Here is an 18,057-nt window from a genome sequence, read left to right on the forward strand (position 1 = left end):
CCTTCATTTGTTAACACAAGGCTTTTATTCTGAAATATGAGCAGTCAGTGCTGTGGAACACACAGTCACTTTGAGAGCTCCAAGAATTGATAAAATTTGGGGTTTAAATCAACACTTCCTGCTTTCATTTCGAAATAAAAGCCCTAAAGCGGGTTTTCTTTGCACAGAATTCCTTCATTTGTTAACACGAGGCTTTTATTCTGAAATATGTGCCGGACAGTGATGTGGAAAAAGCAGTGACTTGGAAAGCATCATAAATGAATACTGTACGGAGTTTTAATTGTGGATTATTACTATTATTTACTAATTACCACGTTACTGAATCTTTCTCTGTCTAAAATAAATATAAATTATATTTATCATGAAGTTAAATGGCCATTAAAAGGCAAACTCTATGCAGAAAGAAATGGCTGACAGCAGCAGCAGAAACACAGCAGAAACGCAGCCGACACGCAGCCAACACGCGTCTAGTGTGAACACCAGACTCCTGCATCACGCAGCCACCACGCGACGCAGACGCCACGCGCTCCTGACGTTGGTAGTGAGCCCATGGCTTTATGCTGCGTTCACACCAGTGAATTTTTGCCTCGCCTTTCTTCCGTGAGTTTGACCGCAGGATCATTTGTGTTCATTTTCATGCATTACTCGCGCTAGACACTTACCTCCATGTAGACACCAGCACTGTTTCATCAACCATGGCCGAAATAACCAATATTGCTGTTTTGTACATGTTGTGGAAGTCCCAGATACATCGGAAAACCAAACGCTGTCGTGTCTCGGTTCATAACAGAGAGCCTTAATCACTGTATCTAGCAAGCCACATGTCGGCTAGATTATTCTGGTTTACCATAAAAATAAACAGATTGTACTGTTTTTTAATTGCAATAAACAGATCAATATTATGTCCAAATAACTGCATAATGATGTAAATTTGTAAAAAGTGCTTTGTCAGATCTGTCCGCGAGACGACAAGCAAACATTTGCATTTCTGAATGGAGTTCGAATCGATCAGTGCTAGGCTATGCTAACATTGTATAACGTCATCTAGGCATAAATACGACAGTGACGTTGTTGTTTATACCATACAGTCTGTGGATTATACACATTAATTAATACACGTAGAGTTTCGTCTGGAAATATATATCTGAGAAATATGAGGTACTATCGTAGCTCTGGGTGCTCACAGACAGCTACAATATTTGTTTCCTCCATTTCTGATTCAACAGCATCAGGACATCAGTGACGGCAGGAGGTGAATCTAAACGCTGATAGACTTTCAGCGTCGCGCATATTTATCTCTCAAGTTGAAATACTTAGACTTGCGCGAATGACGCAAATTTCACGCATTTGCGTCCTTTGCGCCTTTTGCATCTGTTTGCCTCTTTGCATCGACTTTGTATGCAATCACACCGTGCAAAAAGTTCGCTTCGCATTTGGTGTGAATGCAGCATTAAGGCACGGTCACACATTCGCAAATGCAGGCGAGTGACTATCGTCTGCCGAGGAGATATTCGCCTGAAAGTTCACCAAAGTCAAACGACATTTCGAAAGCAAAGATGCAAACTTGCTTCGCCTCCAGAAGCAAATGCATTTTCGCCTCTTGGCTCGCATAGAATGGAAGTGAACGGGAGGTGAATGTTAATTTTGCATGTGTGTGTGTGACCGTACCTACGTTATAAATGCCAGGATTTTTGTAAACTTACAAAAAGTGGGTTTTCATTTAAATCCATACACTGAACATTGGATGTTATCTATGCTGGTAAATTTAAGATGACAAGTGTGCATTCCTGCATCATTTCCTCGGGTTTGAGCGTGAATCTAAGCATGCCCAGGCGTGTTTGAATAAAAGTATGTGATTTGCTGATTTACTTATAAAGTTTTCAAAAGCAGCATAGTAGCACTTTTTCTGCAGATCTCCCACTCAGACTATTTTAGGTAGCCTATTTAGCTAATGCACCAGAAGTGGATGTTGACGACAGTTGATGGATGCAGTGAATCAGAATGGAACACCAAGACATCCTACTAACATTTCCCCCCTTAGATACCCTTTATGTTGTTTCTAACACGAAAAACAGGTTTCATCTCTCATCTTCACTTCATCTTCTGCCTCTGTTTCAACAACAGCGGCTCCATTGCTGGGTGGCGCATCACTCAGGGTGCTGCGGAGCGTCACCCGGGTAACACTGAGCGAGTGTTTTCTTGGAGCGATGTGATGTGGCCGATGGCACATGACCTCCTTGAACATTTCTCTAAAGCGTGTGGACATGAGGTTGTACAGGATTGGGTTGACTGCTGAGCTTAGATAGAAAAACACTCCGGAGATGATGTGCACGTACTGGAAGATTTCTATGTGGTTGTCAGTCCAGTCATTGATGAAACTCCACATGAGGCGGTCAGTGTGAAACGGGGCCCAGCAGATCGCGAAAACCACCACTAAAACGACTGGAAAAACAGTAAGACACATGGGTAGAGCAGATTTTAATAGCAGTATATCAATTGATGTTTTCAACATGCTCTCTCTGCTCTCAATTAAATTGTCCCTCTGGGGGCTGTGTGTCAATGATGCGGAGAATATCAGTCATGGTTGCACAGCCTTTGATTTAGTCCTTTAAATCAGTGTTTAATAAATCTTTACATTCATAATCAAAAAATGCTTCTTTGAAATCTGTGTTTTATATCATTGGTATGCCTCCCAATACGCATCCTTAACATCCCTCCTGTTTTGGAGTGGCCCTCATAAAAGAGCTTGACTGCAAGATTAAACACTAGACATGACTTGAATGCATCATCAGAAACCAAAAGCAGAATAAAAACTATGCATAAAGATTGAAGGGGGTGAACCGTCACAGTGCCAATGGAACTTTTTGTTTGTGATATTTTGCAACCGATTGCAGTAACGTTGAAACACATCAAGGCTGTACTGCTCCCTGCAACCTCTTTAAGAGTTTTTAGTTTTTAGTTTTCAGCTTCAGATTGCCTATAAAAAATAGATCATTGTAAGATCTTAAAGGATAGCTTTGGTATTTTTCAACCTGGACCCTATTTTCCCATTGTTCTGTGTCTAAATGACTAATGGGGACACCACTTTTGATATTGGTCCAGTATTGAGGGAGTACGCTGCAGTCGCCAGCCGCCAAACAAGCTGTATTGTAATAATTTGGGGCAACCTGGCACTGTCAGTTTATGTCCACTAAAAGTGCTTGTTTTTGCAACTGACAGGCTCAGATTGTTATGTAAGTGTCTGACAACATTACGGAAAGGACCGTACAGAGAAAGGAAACATTTTTCTTACCTTCTGTTTGTTATTGTGTGTCTCACTATGAGAAGTCTTGCTCTGAAATTTCCCATTGCATCCACTCTTTTAGATAACACTAAGCTAAGCCTTCTGTACTCCAACACAACAAACTCTGACAACACTTTTAGTGGACGTAAACTGACGGTACCAGGTGGACCCAAATGATTACAATACAGCTTGTTTAGCGGCTGGCGGCTACAGCGTACTCCCTCAATACTGGACCAAGTTCAACAATTGTTGTCCCCATTAGTCACTTAGACACAAAAACATGGTAAAATAGGATCCAGGTTGAAAAATTCCAAAGTTATCCTTTAATTGGTGCAGCTTGTTACGGCTGAATGCCGACTTCAGCAATCGTGCCTAACAAGCAAATGTTGATGGATGCATTTCCAATTACAAAAAAAGTTGAGGTTTGATTTTTATTTGAACAAGGCATGTTACAGCCATGGGTATTTAATTTGTAAACTATAAAACAAGAAGGAAGCATCCTTTGACCATTTTTGTGGTAATATTATAAGTATGGGACAAAATTAGATAATTGGTTGAAATAGCAAACATTTTTGCAATCACAATATAACGAACGCCTGGAGGGACTTTACCCTTCTGACAGATATAAACATGATCCCTGCCCTGTACCTGATTGGACAAACGCACCACACATTGGGGTCTCGTCTTTCAGTTTGTAAAACTGGAGCATCACCGCAGCTGACATGAGGGAAATCTATCTCACTGAAATTAGTTAGCCATGCTGTTGCTGAATCATGCTTTACTCTATATCATGTAACCATCTTCAGTAAGCATCCAGTCTAATACAATACGTGGCATGACTTTGAATATTAAGTGTGTTATGAGAGCGTTTGCCTGTTTAAAAAATGTATAAGATATGTTAATTTCCGCAGACCTATTTTCCTGTATTTACCTGTATTTGTTCTGAAAAAATTGTTTAATTGAACATTCAAATTCATGCAGTTCTACATGTTTTCGCCCCTACTGCTCATCAGCAGCTGGAGCTGTTTATCATGTCATCATCAAAACTGTTTTTGAGCAGCCCCCTCTGTGCTTTTCTGATCATTAGGCCTCAAGTCTTCTTGCCGTATTGATGACAACCTTCATGGATTACTCTGACCATTTTAAAAGTAGAAACCAAAACTCTTGCACTGTCTTGACTAAATGTTGCTCAAAATAAGGATGTGATAACCCCAGAGGTCTGTTGATATCTCTGAGGAGAAGTCAGGGCACAACTGTAAGTAGACTTATCTCTGCCCCTGTGCAGCCAGGCATCTGAGAGCATAGAAATCAACATCATAGCACTATCTAAAGATAAGGTAGAAATTAATAACCTTTACACAGCCCATGCTCATGGACCATGAAAGACGTTCACCTCTACATCTGCTTTCACCTTCACCTCTGAGCAATATAAAAGCACATGTGGGCTACGTCATTAAGCTTATATGACAGTCTATGACAAACCCCGTTATATCTGAACGTGTCTGTGTGTCATACCAGATAATATATGCATGGTTGGTGTCACCTTTCATGATCATATCATATTTATTCATGTACATGAGTAGCTTTCAAGCGTCACTAAGATATGTTGCGGGGAAATCTAATGCCACATGGATTACACTTTTATCAACATATCAGACACACAGAAAATATCTACAAAATGTTCACATCTAAAATGTTGAATTAATTATTTCTAAATGATACAAATTGATGCAGCAGCTGCATCTGATTGAAGTGTTATTTCCGGATTTTGACTGTAATAAGCTTCATTTACATTTATTTTCATTAAATAGACTTAGATTTAGATATTCCTCTCCTTCTAGGTCAGTTTATATATTATTGTTTGATTGACACTATTTTTTGATTAATAAATGTTTTTGTCCGTTTTTGTCGATATCATTTTTGTAAACCGTGCCCTTTGATTTAGTTTTTTTACACAGCATTCATATGCACATGCACGCATTCCCCTTGGAGCATTCTGATGGCAACCGAATCCGCCACTTAAATGTAAAGAATTGGAAAAAAACACACACAATGTATTACAATTTGCAGAATGTCATCTCAATGCCTTCAGTTTCTTTCATAAATTAAACTCCCAGTGATTTATAAGTATCCAGGACCTGCTTTCCAAAAATTTAGTCGCGAAAGACAAGCATTGCAATGAAAAAATTAAAGCAAAGCGGAGAGCAAGGCAGCGAAGCGTCTGCACAGGAGGATAAAGAGGACGTTTTTGTCATAACTGAATGGATCATTGGGTCCCTGGAACATTATTTAGGCTGTGTCCGAAATCACTTCCCTACTCCCTACTCACTAACTAGGGACTATGTAGAGGACGTGTGGACAGTGAGCTCATCTACAAAATTAAAAAACACTTTCAGACACTTCTCAGGTCATTTGCCCTGCACCAGTAATTACGTCTCTGCTGTCGCACAATTAAAACACTAGATCAACGTCCGCTGGTGAACCATCCATCATAAATTCCGACATCATTTTTTGTAATAAATACATACGGGAAGCTATTTTGTTTAGTTGCCTCTTAGCAAAATGCTCTGAGTGAATTTAAGTTCCCCTGGTAAGTAGTGATGCAGAGTATATGTGTAGGGCTTTTATTTTGAAAGGTAGGAACGGAAGGAGTAAAGCAGTTGTCAATGTGGGGGCAATTAGTGTATTTTCCAGTGGGCTACTTCCGGGTCTGAGTAGTGAAGTCAGTGAGGAAGTGCCTTAAACTTGACATTTATCTAACAGCCAGCAGGGGGCGACTCCTCTGGTTGCAAAAAGAAGTCTGATTGTATAGAAGTCTGTGAGAAAATGAGCCTACTTCTCTCTTGATTTATTACCTCAGTAAACATTGTAAACATGAGTTTATGGTTTCAATCGCTACTTTCAAGTCTTGTTCAATACAGCATGATGATCATTTAGTAAATTATGGTCCCATTTATGGTAAAAAAGACCTTTAAGCAGGGTATGCTTTAGGGCGTGGCTACCTCGTGATTGACAGGTCGTGCCACGGTGTTGTCCAGTCTGGGAGTTGTCTGTGATTTGTCTTACAACGTTAACCTTTTCACAGTGCGTTTTCTGTCACTGAAAGTTAATTGTAACATTTTGGTTGCCTAAGAGTGCCTTGTTCAGAGTTAGGTTGTACTTAGCTCCACCGTCTTGTGTCACGTCTGGTTGCAAAAAAGCCAAAATGCCAAACTCAAGGCTGCAAAAGGCAGTCCACAAACCAATGGATGACTTCACGGTGACTACGTCCTCTTCTTATGCAGTCTATAGTATTTTCTCAAATGAATGAATACAAAGTACTTTGTGGCCGTTTGTGTTGTGTTTTGTTGCTCTGACCCAACTCATGAATTTGCCTTAATCATGCTGCTCTCTCTCCTCTCATTCATCTGACATTTTTCCTTCAGCGCAATGCATGATGGTATATAGTGCTTGGTTAGTGACCATCGATCGTACACTTCTTTTCACAATGCATTGTGGGATACTTTGAGTCCACTATATGGGGATACGTTCGGACAGTAGGCTATTACAAAATGGCGAACTCTCTATAGAGTCTACTATATAGTGAGTCACTATGCAGGTATAGTCTACTATATAGTGAGTAATGAGTGGTTTCGGACACAGCCCAAGTTTTTTTTTCTACTATGTGACCCCAGAGGGCCTCCGTACTTGTTTGATACTCACACAACATTTTCGTGACCTGCCGGCGCCGTGCCTTCTGCTGCTGTGTTCGGATGTTACAGAAGCTATCCTGTCCAAAGCCCGTCTTCGCCTCCAGTGTCTGACGCATCTTCTCCTGCTTCAGCTGCAACCCAATGAGCAGGTAGAGAGCGCTGATGGTGAACATGGGCAGCATGAAAAATAGCAAGGTGGTCACCTGGATAGTCAGGTTGTAAATCCAGTGCGGTTTTACCAGCATACAGATCGCTGAGTCAGGGATCTCCACGGTTATGTTCCCAGCAGGGCCGGTGGAGCGATTGTGAAGGACGGCAATGCCATGCAGACTTGTGTTTGGCAAAGCACACAACACCGACACACCCCACACCGTAAGGATGACCCGCTTAGCATGGGTGCGCGTTACGACATACTTTGCGCGTAGCGGGTGCACCACAGCGATGTAACGCTCCACACTCAGCGCTGTCACGTTGAGGATAGACGCCAAGCAAACAGTCTCAAATATGAACGTTTTAAAGTAGCAGCCGCCCTTCCCCAGGAGGAAAGGGTAGTTCTGCCACAGCTCATACAGCTCTAATGGCATGCCGAGCAGCAGCACCAGCAGGTCAGACACCGCCAGGCTGAACAAGTAGTAGTTTGTTGGCGTCCACATCACTTTGTTGCGTGCAATGACAGTGCACGTCAGCGCATTCCCCACCACTCCTACCAGGAAGATGACCAGGTAGTTGAGGCAGACGGGAAGGAACCAAGGAGATCGACGAGGCCCCAGATATTTCTCCAGGTACTCTTCCTCTGTCAGACATGCGTCATTCAGATCAATGTGGCTTCCGTTCACCACCGAGGTCAGATTGATACACTTTTCCCCCGGAGGACAAAGCCAACCACCTTTTTCAGCCATTAGATCAAAAGAGCAGTTATAAGCTGACATCCTGCTGAAGTGATCAGACTCGCTCTCTGAGAAAAAAAAAGATGAAACAGACATCAGTATTAAATGCCATTTTAGAGCAAAGGTTGTGAACACACATGAGAAAAATGTAAAGGTAATGAAATTTATAATCAAAATAGATTTCTAATCATGGTTGAGCAGATGAGCACAAATGAGTAAGGAATTGTTTCACATCTTGACATTATGTTTACTGACCAGTTTCGAAAAATCAGAATTAGATTAGCTATGACTGCTGTTTCTGCTAATGAGTTTTGAATTGACAATTTTGACAGTAAACAATAGGCTGAGTGATTGATTAAGGTTGAATTGCCATCTGTTTCCTGCCATTGTAGTAGAACTCAAAAACTTTCCTTCGGTGCTTCATTGAACACAAATATGCAGAATATTCTTGAAACTAATTGCAAAGTAACCATCAGAGGCATAACTTTGTTGATGCCAGTCAGCAGTCAGACACTCTGTAAAATACAGTAAATATTGTTATGTTATCATTAAATCAATTTGTTTGATGAGAAAGGGGTCATTTGCAGGGCTAGTACTCGAGTCCGGTCTTGGTCTTGAGATCACTTTTTTGAAATCTTGCGCTTGTCTTGGATTTGTGCCTTGTTGGACTAGGACATGTCTTGGTCTCTGGCTTGGCTATTGAGAACTGGTCAAATTGTTTCTGGCTGCTGATTCAGGATCAGTTGTACAGACCTTTGCCTGATTTAACCAACATGATGCGTGAAAAAATAATACATCTCCGCCTCCTCCTCAACAAACCTGTAGAAACCTGTAACAGTCCTCAAACCTAAATTTTATGTATCGACTAGTTTGATGTTAGAAGATCGATTATTTCTGTAACTTCTTAATCACTATGTTTGCATTGGAAATACACTATTGCCTATTATGGTCTTGAACAGGACTCGGTCTCGACTTGGTCTCGACTTGGTCTCGACTGCCTTGGGACTTGGTCTTGATTGGACTTGGACTCGATTAACTTGGTCTTGACTACAGCCCTGGTCATCCATAGCGAGAAACTCACAGATAACACCTGACTGCAGTTTTCCTCCGCTCTAGAGCGTTTTAGAGTCTTTCAGCTCATTGTTTTGTTTTTACAGCCAACAGCTTTACTGTTCTGGTTTTGTGTTACAGCTCTAATTAAAATCATTTCATCAAAAAAAGCTCTAAAAAACAACTGTAAACTACCTGCTTGACACCAAACGGCAGACAGACAGGGTTAGCGAACTAGCTGGTGAACACTGAGGAGCATTTAGCTGCTAAAGAACCAGGTATTTTCCCCTGGAGTTGGTGGAGACCAAAAAGGAGAATGATTATTGGACTCACATTTGCCTGAAACAAGAATTCTATTTTTTCTATTTTTGAGAAAAGGGGGTTGGCAATTTCTTAAAACAGCTGGGTACTGTAGGTTTTTAGCAAACATTACTCAAACAGGAGTAAATAGCGCATGTTTTAGGGACTATTTACGGCTACAGTCTGTCTTTATGGTAACGAAGGAACATGTCACCAGTGCTTCACATGTTGCTCATTGATGTGTTTTTAGTAATTTTGCACAACAATGGAGTACTATGACACAGAGGAATGAGCTATTGTATATCAGGCTTCATGTACAATTTATTGTTAGTTTTGGTCTTTTCATGGGATTTATTGACAATGAAAAAAATATATTATTAAATGCATCATTTCACTTTAGCATTTCTTCAAACTGTCCAATAAGTAGAAATGTTTCACTGGCAAGAGGACGGGGAAATTGCAGTCAGAGGCTTTGTAGTAAGAGCACTTATAAAGACATGCAATACAAGGTCTTATGTGAGTCTTTATTCCATTACCTTGACAATGTAAAGCTCAGTGGGTGGTGAGCGGCCGTGGCGGGGGCTCTTTTCCTTCTGTGAGTCAGGTACATAATGAATGACAGCGTTCTGAGTTTGTCTCCCTTCTGGGAGACCCTTTCTATTAACTGTACAGTGTGTACTCAAAGCACTGAGTCACTCGGTTATAGTGGCCCATCATTGTAGATGTAATAGTATTATATCACTTCCTGCGAGGACACTACTTCTTCAGTTCGTTATATATCCAGAGCAGATTCACTGAGCCACGCATTGACACCTGGAGGTTATCCAGTACAAAGTCTGATCAGTTAACAGCTGGACTGCAATCTGTTTAATAGTACATTTTGGGAAATGGGTGGAATCTGTGTAAAAAGGACAATTAGCTTTTTGGGGGGTCAGGGTTGAGGGGGTGTTATGTGCCAGACTATTTCTTCGCAAGGACCGGTTGCCAAGCAACCAGTAGAGACCCCAAATTACCATTCCCAGCCCAGATGTTTTCGGCACATAACGGAAAAAAAATGTAGTTATGCACACTTTGGTCAAATACAGATTAAACACGTGAGATATAATATGTTATTTAGTGAACTTTAGAGCTGTCGGTGGGTGGATTTTTTAGATTTCCCTTTAGAGAGAACCAGACTAGCTTTCTTTAACCTTTAGGCCACTGCTTGTGCATTACAGTGGCATATCAGCAAATTTTCATCGTCAGCAGTATGTCCTTGAGGTGTACTGTACCTGCTGTTCAAAGGAACACACATCAGAAAGCAGTGATATATTACATCTATGGAGGCTTTTGAAGTTCCAGTTGGAGGAAAGTAATTTGGTAATAATTATATTCCAGCGTGAAGGGCTTTATAGGAACTTGGAGAAGATTAAAGTTAAAAACATCCGTCATGTTGATAATTCCATCATTAAATGGAAAGGATTTTTGATATATTATTGATTTGTAAGTTAATAACATAAGAATGTTTGATGAAATGCTTACAGTGGCGCTTCTGTTGCTTCTGGCAAACTTGAGCTGATGTAGGAGAAAAAGGAACTAGTCAGTTAGCTGAATATTAATTTCTAACTTCAAGGTAAAATATAACGATATTTACATTTTTCCAAGTGAGCGCTGCATAATGAGAAAGACAGGAAAACGCTTTCCTGACAGTTTAATGAATGACCATCGAGGATAAGCAGACTTTTCCATACATTTACATATATCAGTCAGAGGTCTTTCCTATCTCCGGCAGAGAGTTACTGTGTTGTGTATTTCATCAGGATGCATTTTGTGTCTAGACAGATGGTTTTAATGGGGTCTGAGCCATTTTGTTCTATTATTGTGGCCTCTATTCTCTTAACATATAAACATGTACAGACGTAGGCAAAATTGTTGGTACTCTTCCGTTAAAGAAAGAAAACCCCACAATGGTCACTGAAATAACTTGAAACTGACAAAAGTAATAATAAATAAAAAATTACTGAAAATTAACTAATGAAAATCAGCTGTTGCTTTTGAATTGTGGTTCAACAGAATCATTTTAAAAAACAAACTGATGAAACTGGCCTAGACAAAAATGATGGTAGCCCTAGAAAAGATTGAAAATAATTTGACCATAGGGACATGTTAAACTAAGGTGTGTCCTGTAATTAGCATCACAGGTGTCTTCAAACTTGTAATCAGTCAGTCTGCCTATTTAAAGGGTGAAAAGTAGTCACTGTGCTGTTTGGTGTCATGGTGTGTACCACACTGAACATGGACCACAGAAAGCTAAGGAGAGAGTTGTCTCAGGAGATCAGAAAGAACATTATAGACCTTCATGTTAAAGGTAAAGGCTATAAGACCATCTCCAAGCAGCTTGATGTTCCTGTGACTACAGCTGCACATATTATTCAGAAGTTTAAGGTCCATGGGACTGTAGCCAACCTCCCTGGACGTGGCCGCAAGAGGAAAATTGATGACAAATTGAAGAGACGGATAATACGAATGGTAACCAAAGAGCCCAGAACAACTTCCAAAGAGATTAGAGGTGAACTCCAAGGTCAAGGTACATCAGTGTCAGATCGCACCATCCGTCACTGTTTGAGCCAAAGTGGACTTAATGGAAGACAACCGAGGAGGACACCAAATCATAAAAAAGCGAGACTGGAATTTTCCGAAATGCATATTGACAAGCCACAAAGCTTCTGGGAGAATGTCCTTTGGACAGATGAGACAAAACTGGAGCTTTTTGGCAAGTCACATCAGCTCTATGTTCACAGACGCAAAAATGAAGCATCCAAAGAAAAGAACACTGTACCTAATGTGAAACATGGAGGAGGCTCGGTTATGTTATGGGGCTGCTTTGCTGCATCTGGCACAGGGTGTCTTGAATCTGTGCAGGGTGCAATGAAATCTCAAGACTATTAAGGCATTCTGGAGCGAAATGTGCTGCCCAGTGTCAGAAAGCTTGGTCTCAGTTGCAGGTCATGGGTCCTCCAACAGGATAATGACCCAAAACACAGCTAAAAACACCCAAGAATGGCTAAGAACTAAACATTGGACTATTCTGAAGTGGCCTTCTATGAGCCCTGATCTAAATCCTATTGAACATCTGTGGAAGGAGCTGAAACATGCAGTCTGGAGAAGGCACCCTTCAAACCTGAGACAGCTGGAGCAGTTTGCTCACGAGGAGTGGGCCAACATACCTGTCGACAGGTGCAGAAGTCTCATTGAGAGTTACAGAAATCACTTGATTGAAGTGATTGCCTCAAAAGGTTGTGCAACTAAATATTAAGTTAAGAGTACCATCATTTTTGTCTAGGCCAGTTTCATTAGTTTGTTTTTTAAAATGATTCTGTTGAACCAAAATTCAAAAGCAATGTCTCATTTTCATTAGTTAATTTTCAATACATTTTTATTTATTATTACTTTTCTCAGTTTCAAGTTATTTCAGTGACCTTTGTGGGTTTTTCTTTCTTTAACGGAAGAGTACCAACAATTTTGCCTACGTCTGTATAAATTCAGTACTGTAAGGCACAAGCAAGTATTTTTTTTGAGCACAACATTGGCTATTTGAGTATGTACAGTGATATCACATGATATTGTAAAATGGTATAAGGTCAAGAAGTCAGAAGAAAAAGAAAAACAGAATTTGAATGTTTAAAGATTTCAATCATTTTCTATTACACAGACAAACAGAACTGTTTACATTTTTATCTATCCATCTATTTTATCTATCATTTATGTCTATTCACTCTCTGAAGGTCACATGATGTAGTAGATTTCATAATGCTCAGCTTACACCATAGATCTCTCCAATCGCTTTTATAAATCGTCGATGTGCCATTTTGCAACCGTTATTGCCGTAGTGCTTTGTACACTGAGTCAATATGTCTGCCAGAAATATTATTCATCAAAGCAGTAACGTTAAAGAGTTGTTTGTGTAGTCAGCATTAGATAAATAAATACATATAACATCGGATTATCGCTTTTATTATTTTCTGAAAATAACACAGTGTTTCCTTGATGGATTACCAAGCCTCTGGATGGATTATAATCCTGTGTTCACACTACGGGCGACACCGCGACATTACAAGTCATTTTCAATTGAAGCCGGTGACATGAAGCTACAAACTGACGCCCGACATTGTCGCTGCCTGACGCGCTACAAATAAAGTTGAGCTGGTCTCAACTCTTTACCAGTGCTCCAATTACTCAGTAAATCGTCAACCAATCATATGTTTTTGTTTCACCCTGTTCCGTTCCATCAAAAAAAAAAAAAAATGCCGTTAACCAGTCCCCAGTGCAATTTAACAACATAACTACATCAACGAGCTCTTGAGCAACACTTCAACAGCGAACTGGCCACACTGACCGTTTTGTTGCTTTTGCCACTGGTAGTGTGAACATAACATGAGAACAAGTGACGGATTGTTGTAACGGCGCAGGCTGTTCTCATACACCGTTCATAGCAGTACCTACTGTACGAAAAGTAAATGCACTGTAATTCGTATACATCCCACAAAATCAATTCATATGTAATCCACGTAATTGTGAACAAGTTTAAATAGCTGCGAAAGCCGTGTAGGGAGGAGGTCGTGGTGGATGGGTCAGTCAAAAAACACCAGACTTTTTCCCAGGAGACTGCGGTTCGTGTCCTGTGTGAAACCAGAAGTCAACGTTGATGTATTTGTCACGTAACTTCCGTACTTAAATTACGGCACTTCCGAGGTTATTTTAACTCAAACCACGATATTTTCCTAAACCCAACTGAGTATTTTTTGTCACAGAACTTCCATACTTAGGTTATGCCACTTCTGGTGCGGCGTAACCACTTCTGGTTTGTCGTAACTTAACCACAATCTTTTCCTAATCCTAACTAAGTAGTTTGTCCTGTAAATATGGAAGTTTATTTTGAAAAGACTGGAGTGGAGTATGCTGAACATTTGTAAGAAAACGCACAAAAAAGGAGAAATAACTTTTCGTAAGATACCAAACATATCGTTGCATGAGAACACTTTGAACGGCGGAACGGTGCACTGCAGGACAATTTTTAAATTAAGTCGCTAAATGCATCCCTTACAGAAATGTTATTAAAAGTCTGGAGTGCTTTTGTAATCACGGGAGACTTCCACGACCCCAGAGTTAAACCCAATCAGTGGTAAGGCATGTTGTCAGCATACAGTGGAAGCACATCCACTGCATTATAACGAGCTGCATACCATAAACCATTTCCCTGTGGCTTTAGAGTGCAGCCACTACTATGCCATCCACTACTTCTTTTATCAATTGGATTTTCATACTATAGCCCCAGGAGGCTGAACATCTTTTAGAAACTATATTAGCATCTTCTGCAGATGGAAAGCTCATAGACAGGCTTGGGGTGTAGCATATTGGTACTCTGTCCAATGCATATTCCAAATAATAACATAGTATGCTTCATAAAATAGATATACTGTAATGAATATTTAAGTTCTGCAGGATCCAGGATCAGCAGTGGCTTTGATATATTTATGGATGATGCATCATATCTTCCTCATGAGCATTCTGCAAGTCATGTATATCTAATAGTCTAGTTAAAATGTCTACCTAACTCTACATCGTTTTGGATTCATTGCAATATTTTATGCTAAGCACATCTCAAGTTGATTGCCGTGCCCATCTGAGAGTCATGACTTGTTTTCACCCAAAATTAGTGAAAACGCACTTTGTCCCAAAACTAATTAAAGAAAGTGTCTGTCAGGTAAAGGATTTCACACTGCATTTGATCACCTGTTGGCCACATATGGACATTTCTCAGGTTATGTGGTAAATTATAGTCTGGTCTCATATGAAGACGTATAAGTAGCACAACATTACAAGGACATTCCGCGTGTCATGAGGATTTTAGGCTTTTTGCGTGTCTTTTGTACACCGCCCTCCGCGTGCCATTTGTACACCACGCAACAAAAGTGCGGTAAGGTACACAGTTAGGTTTAGGCAACAAAACCACTTAGTTAGGTTTATGAATAGGTGTCATAATTGGGCTTAAAATAAGTACGTAAACTAAGTAAAATATGTATGGAAAACACATCACACACGTCATTAAAAAACGTGCCAAACCTAACCTAGTAACATAACTTACAAAACAAAACACTGGTCTTGAACACCGGTCTCCTGGTTAAAAGTTCTGTGTCTGTCGGACCCATACACCTCCCCACCCGCCTGCCATGTGTTTACGTTGCAGTCAGTACAGACTACATAAACCAAAAGCAAGAAAGGCGTTCTTATTGCACGCTAAATGCTTTGTGTATTATTGTGTCATTCATCCGCCTTTTCGTGCGAACGGGCTGTATAGTCAATCAGTAAAGATCTCCAGTGGGAAATGTATCTGCTTTTGAAGGCAATGATTAAAGGCCGTTGTCCGGCTTCCTCCCACAGTCCAAAGACATGCAGGTTAGGTTAATTGTTGTCTTTAAATTCCCAGTAGGTGTGAATGTGAGTGTGAATTGTTGTCTGTCTCTATGTGTCAGCCCTGTGATAGTCTGGCGACCTGTCCAGGGTGTAAACATACAATACAAATCCATTTATTGAACACAACTGTGCTGCAGTTGTTGACTATTACTTGCAGTGGATGCAATAAGATGCAGAACTTTTTCAATGGTTCTGTCTTTATAAGGGTTGCCTAGATTATACAGCTCATTACAAACAGTACAGCTTGCCAATCCAGTGACTAGAAGCAGCTTTGGCTCTGGGCTAACTACAAAACTCATCAGCATCCATGAAAGCAGCTTTCACTCCAACACCAAATTCATATCTAGTCTACAACTGTTAACCCACTCACATGAGACTCTAAGAAACTATCCATCCCCTTGCCTAGAAGGCAAGACATCTTTCGGTTTCCCTGGGAGCCAAGGGAGTATCTGACAAATGGCTGAATAGTGTGTTGCTTAACTAAAGTGGAAAAAAGGAGCAGCAGATGGAGAGCGAGGGCAAGTCTGCCATAGTTCTCGTCTCTGGAGAGCAGACATCGTTATGTTTTTCTCTCTCTTCAGAATTGTGCCATGAATAATCCACATCACAAGTTCAAATCATGTGCCTTGAGAAAAGTGAACAGACCAAAAATAACAACCATCTTTTGCACCAAAGTCAACGTGATACTGCTAATGATGAGTCAAAAATTGCTGAATTTAAAAGTGTATGAATGCCAGCTGCTTACTTTTACTCAGTTATGTTTCTATGCAGTCTGTAGAAATCGTGCAAAACCTGAAAGTGGAATTTCTCAGATGCTCCTCTCTGCCCTCAAGTCATGTTAAGCTAAAACTTTAATAACACCGCAGACATCCATCACTTGATGCACTGAGACAAGCCATCTCTGTGTCTCTATTCTGTATGAGCATGCAGCACCTTTTATGACTTCATTTGATATTTATGCTCCCTCTTCACAATTATGACTCCAATGATGAGCTTTTCTGGTCACTGTCATTTTCTTTTTATTTGTACAGTTATACTTATTTATTCATATTTGGTATGTTACAACGTTAAAAGCAGAAGGAGGAAAGAGAGTCTAGGAGAGAGATGACCTATTTGTGTTTAAACTCAGCATATCCTATTTACATTGTATGATTTTTGGCTGGATGAGCCACCAGGGCACTGAGCAAGTTTGCATTTCGTAAGCCAGGATCAAATATTTGTATTTCTTGGGTAGATTCTGTACTCCAATGACATTTCAGGGTTTTACTTCGATTACTTTTCCTCCCACAATCCTGTTACGCTAATCTTGGCAGTGGCTTTAACAGACAGACACCACTTTGGTAATGACAGACTAGACACAAATTAAATTATAGCCTCGGTGTTGTAGCCTAAGCAAATTTTATTTTGTTGGTTTCACACGCAAATATTACAGAGATAAACAGAATGAACGAAAAAGTCCAATAATGTGCATTGTCCCTGTTATTTATTAACAAAATGTTAAAATATCAGTATTCACATACAGGAGATTGTATCTGTTTAGTGAAGCCCCGGCATGCTCATTTTATTATATTAGCTTCTAATAATAAAAGGATATGAAGTGATTTTAATATGTGATATCTATTATTCCATGTTGTAAAAACAATCCCAGCATTGAAACAAAAGTTAAAAAAAAGGTGAATTGCAAAAGTATAGACTGGTTGATTACATGAGAATACCCACCAGGATGCTCTATATGTTTGAGGCACTGGATCATGAAGTGATTTTTATAGTAGATACACATTACAGTGATTTATCCCTAAACTCATGATAAATAGCTTTTTCAAAGAGCATAAATCTTCTTACCTGTGATGTGTTCCCTCGCTGTTATTCCCCGGTGTAAACAATGTGCTGCTCTCTCCGTCCACTCTCCTCCTGGTCTGTCGCTCACTCCTCAAGCCTCACTGACGATCACACACATACAGTACACACACACGCACACGCTCTATCACTCTGTCATTCTCCCTCACCTCCACCCTCTCTATACCACCCATTCAAACCTACATTTATAATTCTGCCCACACTTACTAGTATAATTACTGTAATGTTGATATGATAACGACATGAGTGAGTTTCACAGAACAACACACTAATGCATGAGTACTGAGCTTCAGATCTTACAGTCTGAACTACTTACAGACTTTTTGCAGTCAATTAGTGCTCAGGTCTATTCATCTCTTCATGAGGCTGGCTTACCTATCTCCTGACTGAAAAGTAGTTGTATTACTGCGCTGGCATATATCTTTTCCCTGTGTCCTGTATGTGTGCTTCTGCAACCCGAAGATGACGGGGAGTCTTGTCAGCCAGGATGGCGGTGGTTCTGGGCAGGGGTGGGCTCAGGCACAGAAATACTCTC

The 18,057-nt window shown here is 40.3% G+C and overlaps 1 protein-coding gene across 1 annotated transcript; it reads right to left on the reverse strand.

The window, feature by feature from the left end:
- Positions 1-466: 466 nt before the first annotated feature.
- On the reverse strand, positions 467-17,588 carry nmur1a (neuromedin U receptor 1a). Its single transcript, XM_037768936.1, has 3 exons — positions 17,508-17,588; positions 6,986-7,930; positions 467-2,442 (listed from the first exon to the last, which is right to left on the reverse strand). Exons 2-3 carry the CDS (start codon positions 7,902-7,904, stop codon positions 2,060-2,062), a joined length of 1,302 nt encoding a protein of 433 aa, XP_037624864.1. The 5' UTR covers positions 7,905-7,930; positions 17,508-17,588; the 3' UTR covers positions 467-2,059.
- Between the last annotated feature and the right edge of the window lie 469 nt (positions 17,589-18,057).

The sequence above is a fragment of the Sebastes umbrosus genome, chromosome 5 (assembly GCF_015220745.1).
Source record: "Sebastes umbrosus isolate fSebUmb1 chromosome 5, fSebUmb1.pri, whole genome shotgun sequence".
NCBI classification, from domain to species: domain Eukaryota; kingdom Metazoa; phylum Chordata; class Actinopteri; order Perciformes; family Sebastidae; genus Sebastes; species Sebastes umbrosus.

Bases quoted from the DNA above. Each gene is read 5' to 3' on its own strand.
- nmur1a (XM_037768936.1), bottom strand. From the start codon at position 7,904: ATGTCAGCTTATAACTGCTCTTTTGATCTAATGGCTGAAAAAGGTGGT. The intron at 2,443-6,985 runs GTGAGTATCAAA...CTGTTTTTCCAG, and splicing joins GCAGGTCACGAAAATGTTGT to TCGTTTTAGTGGTGGTTTTC.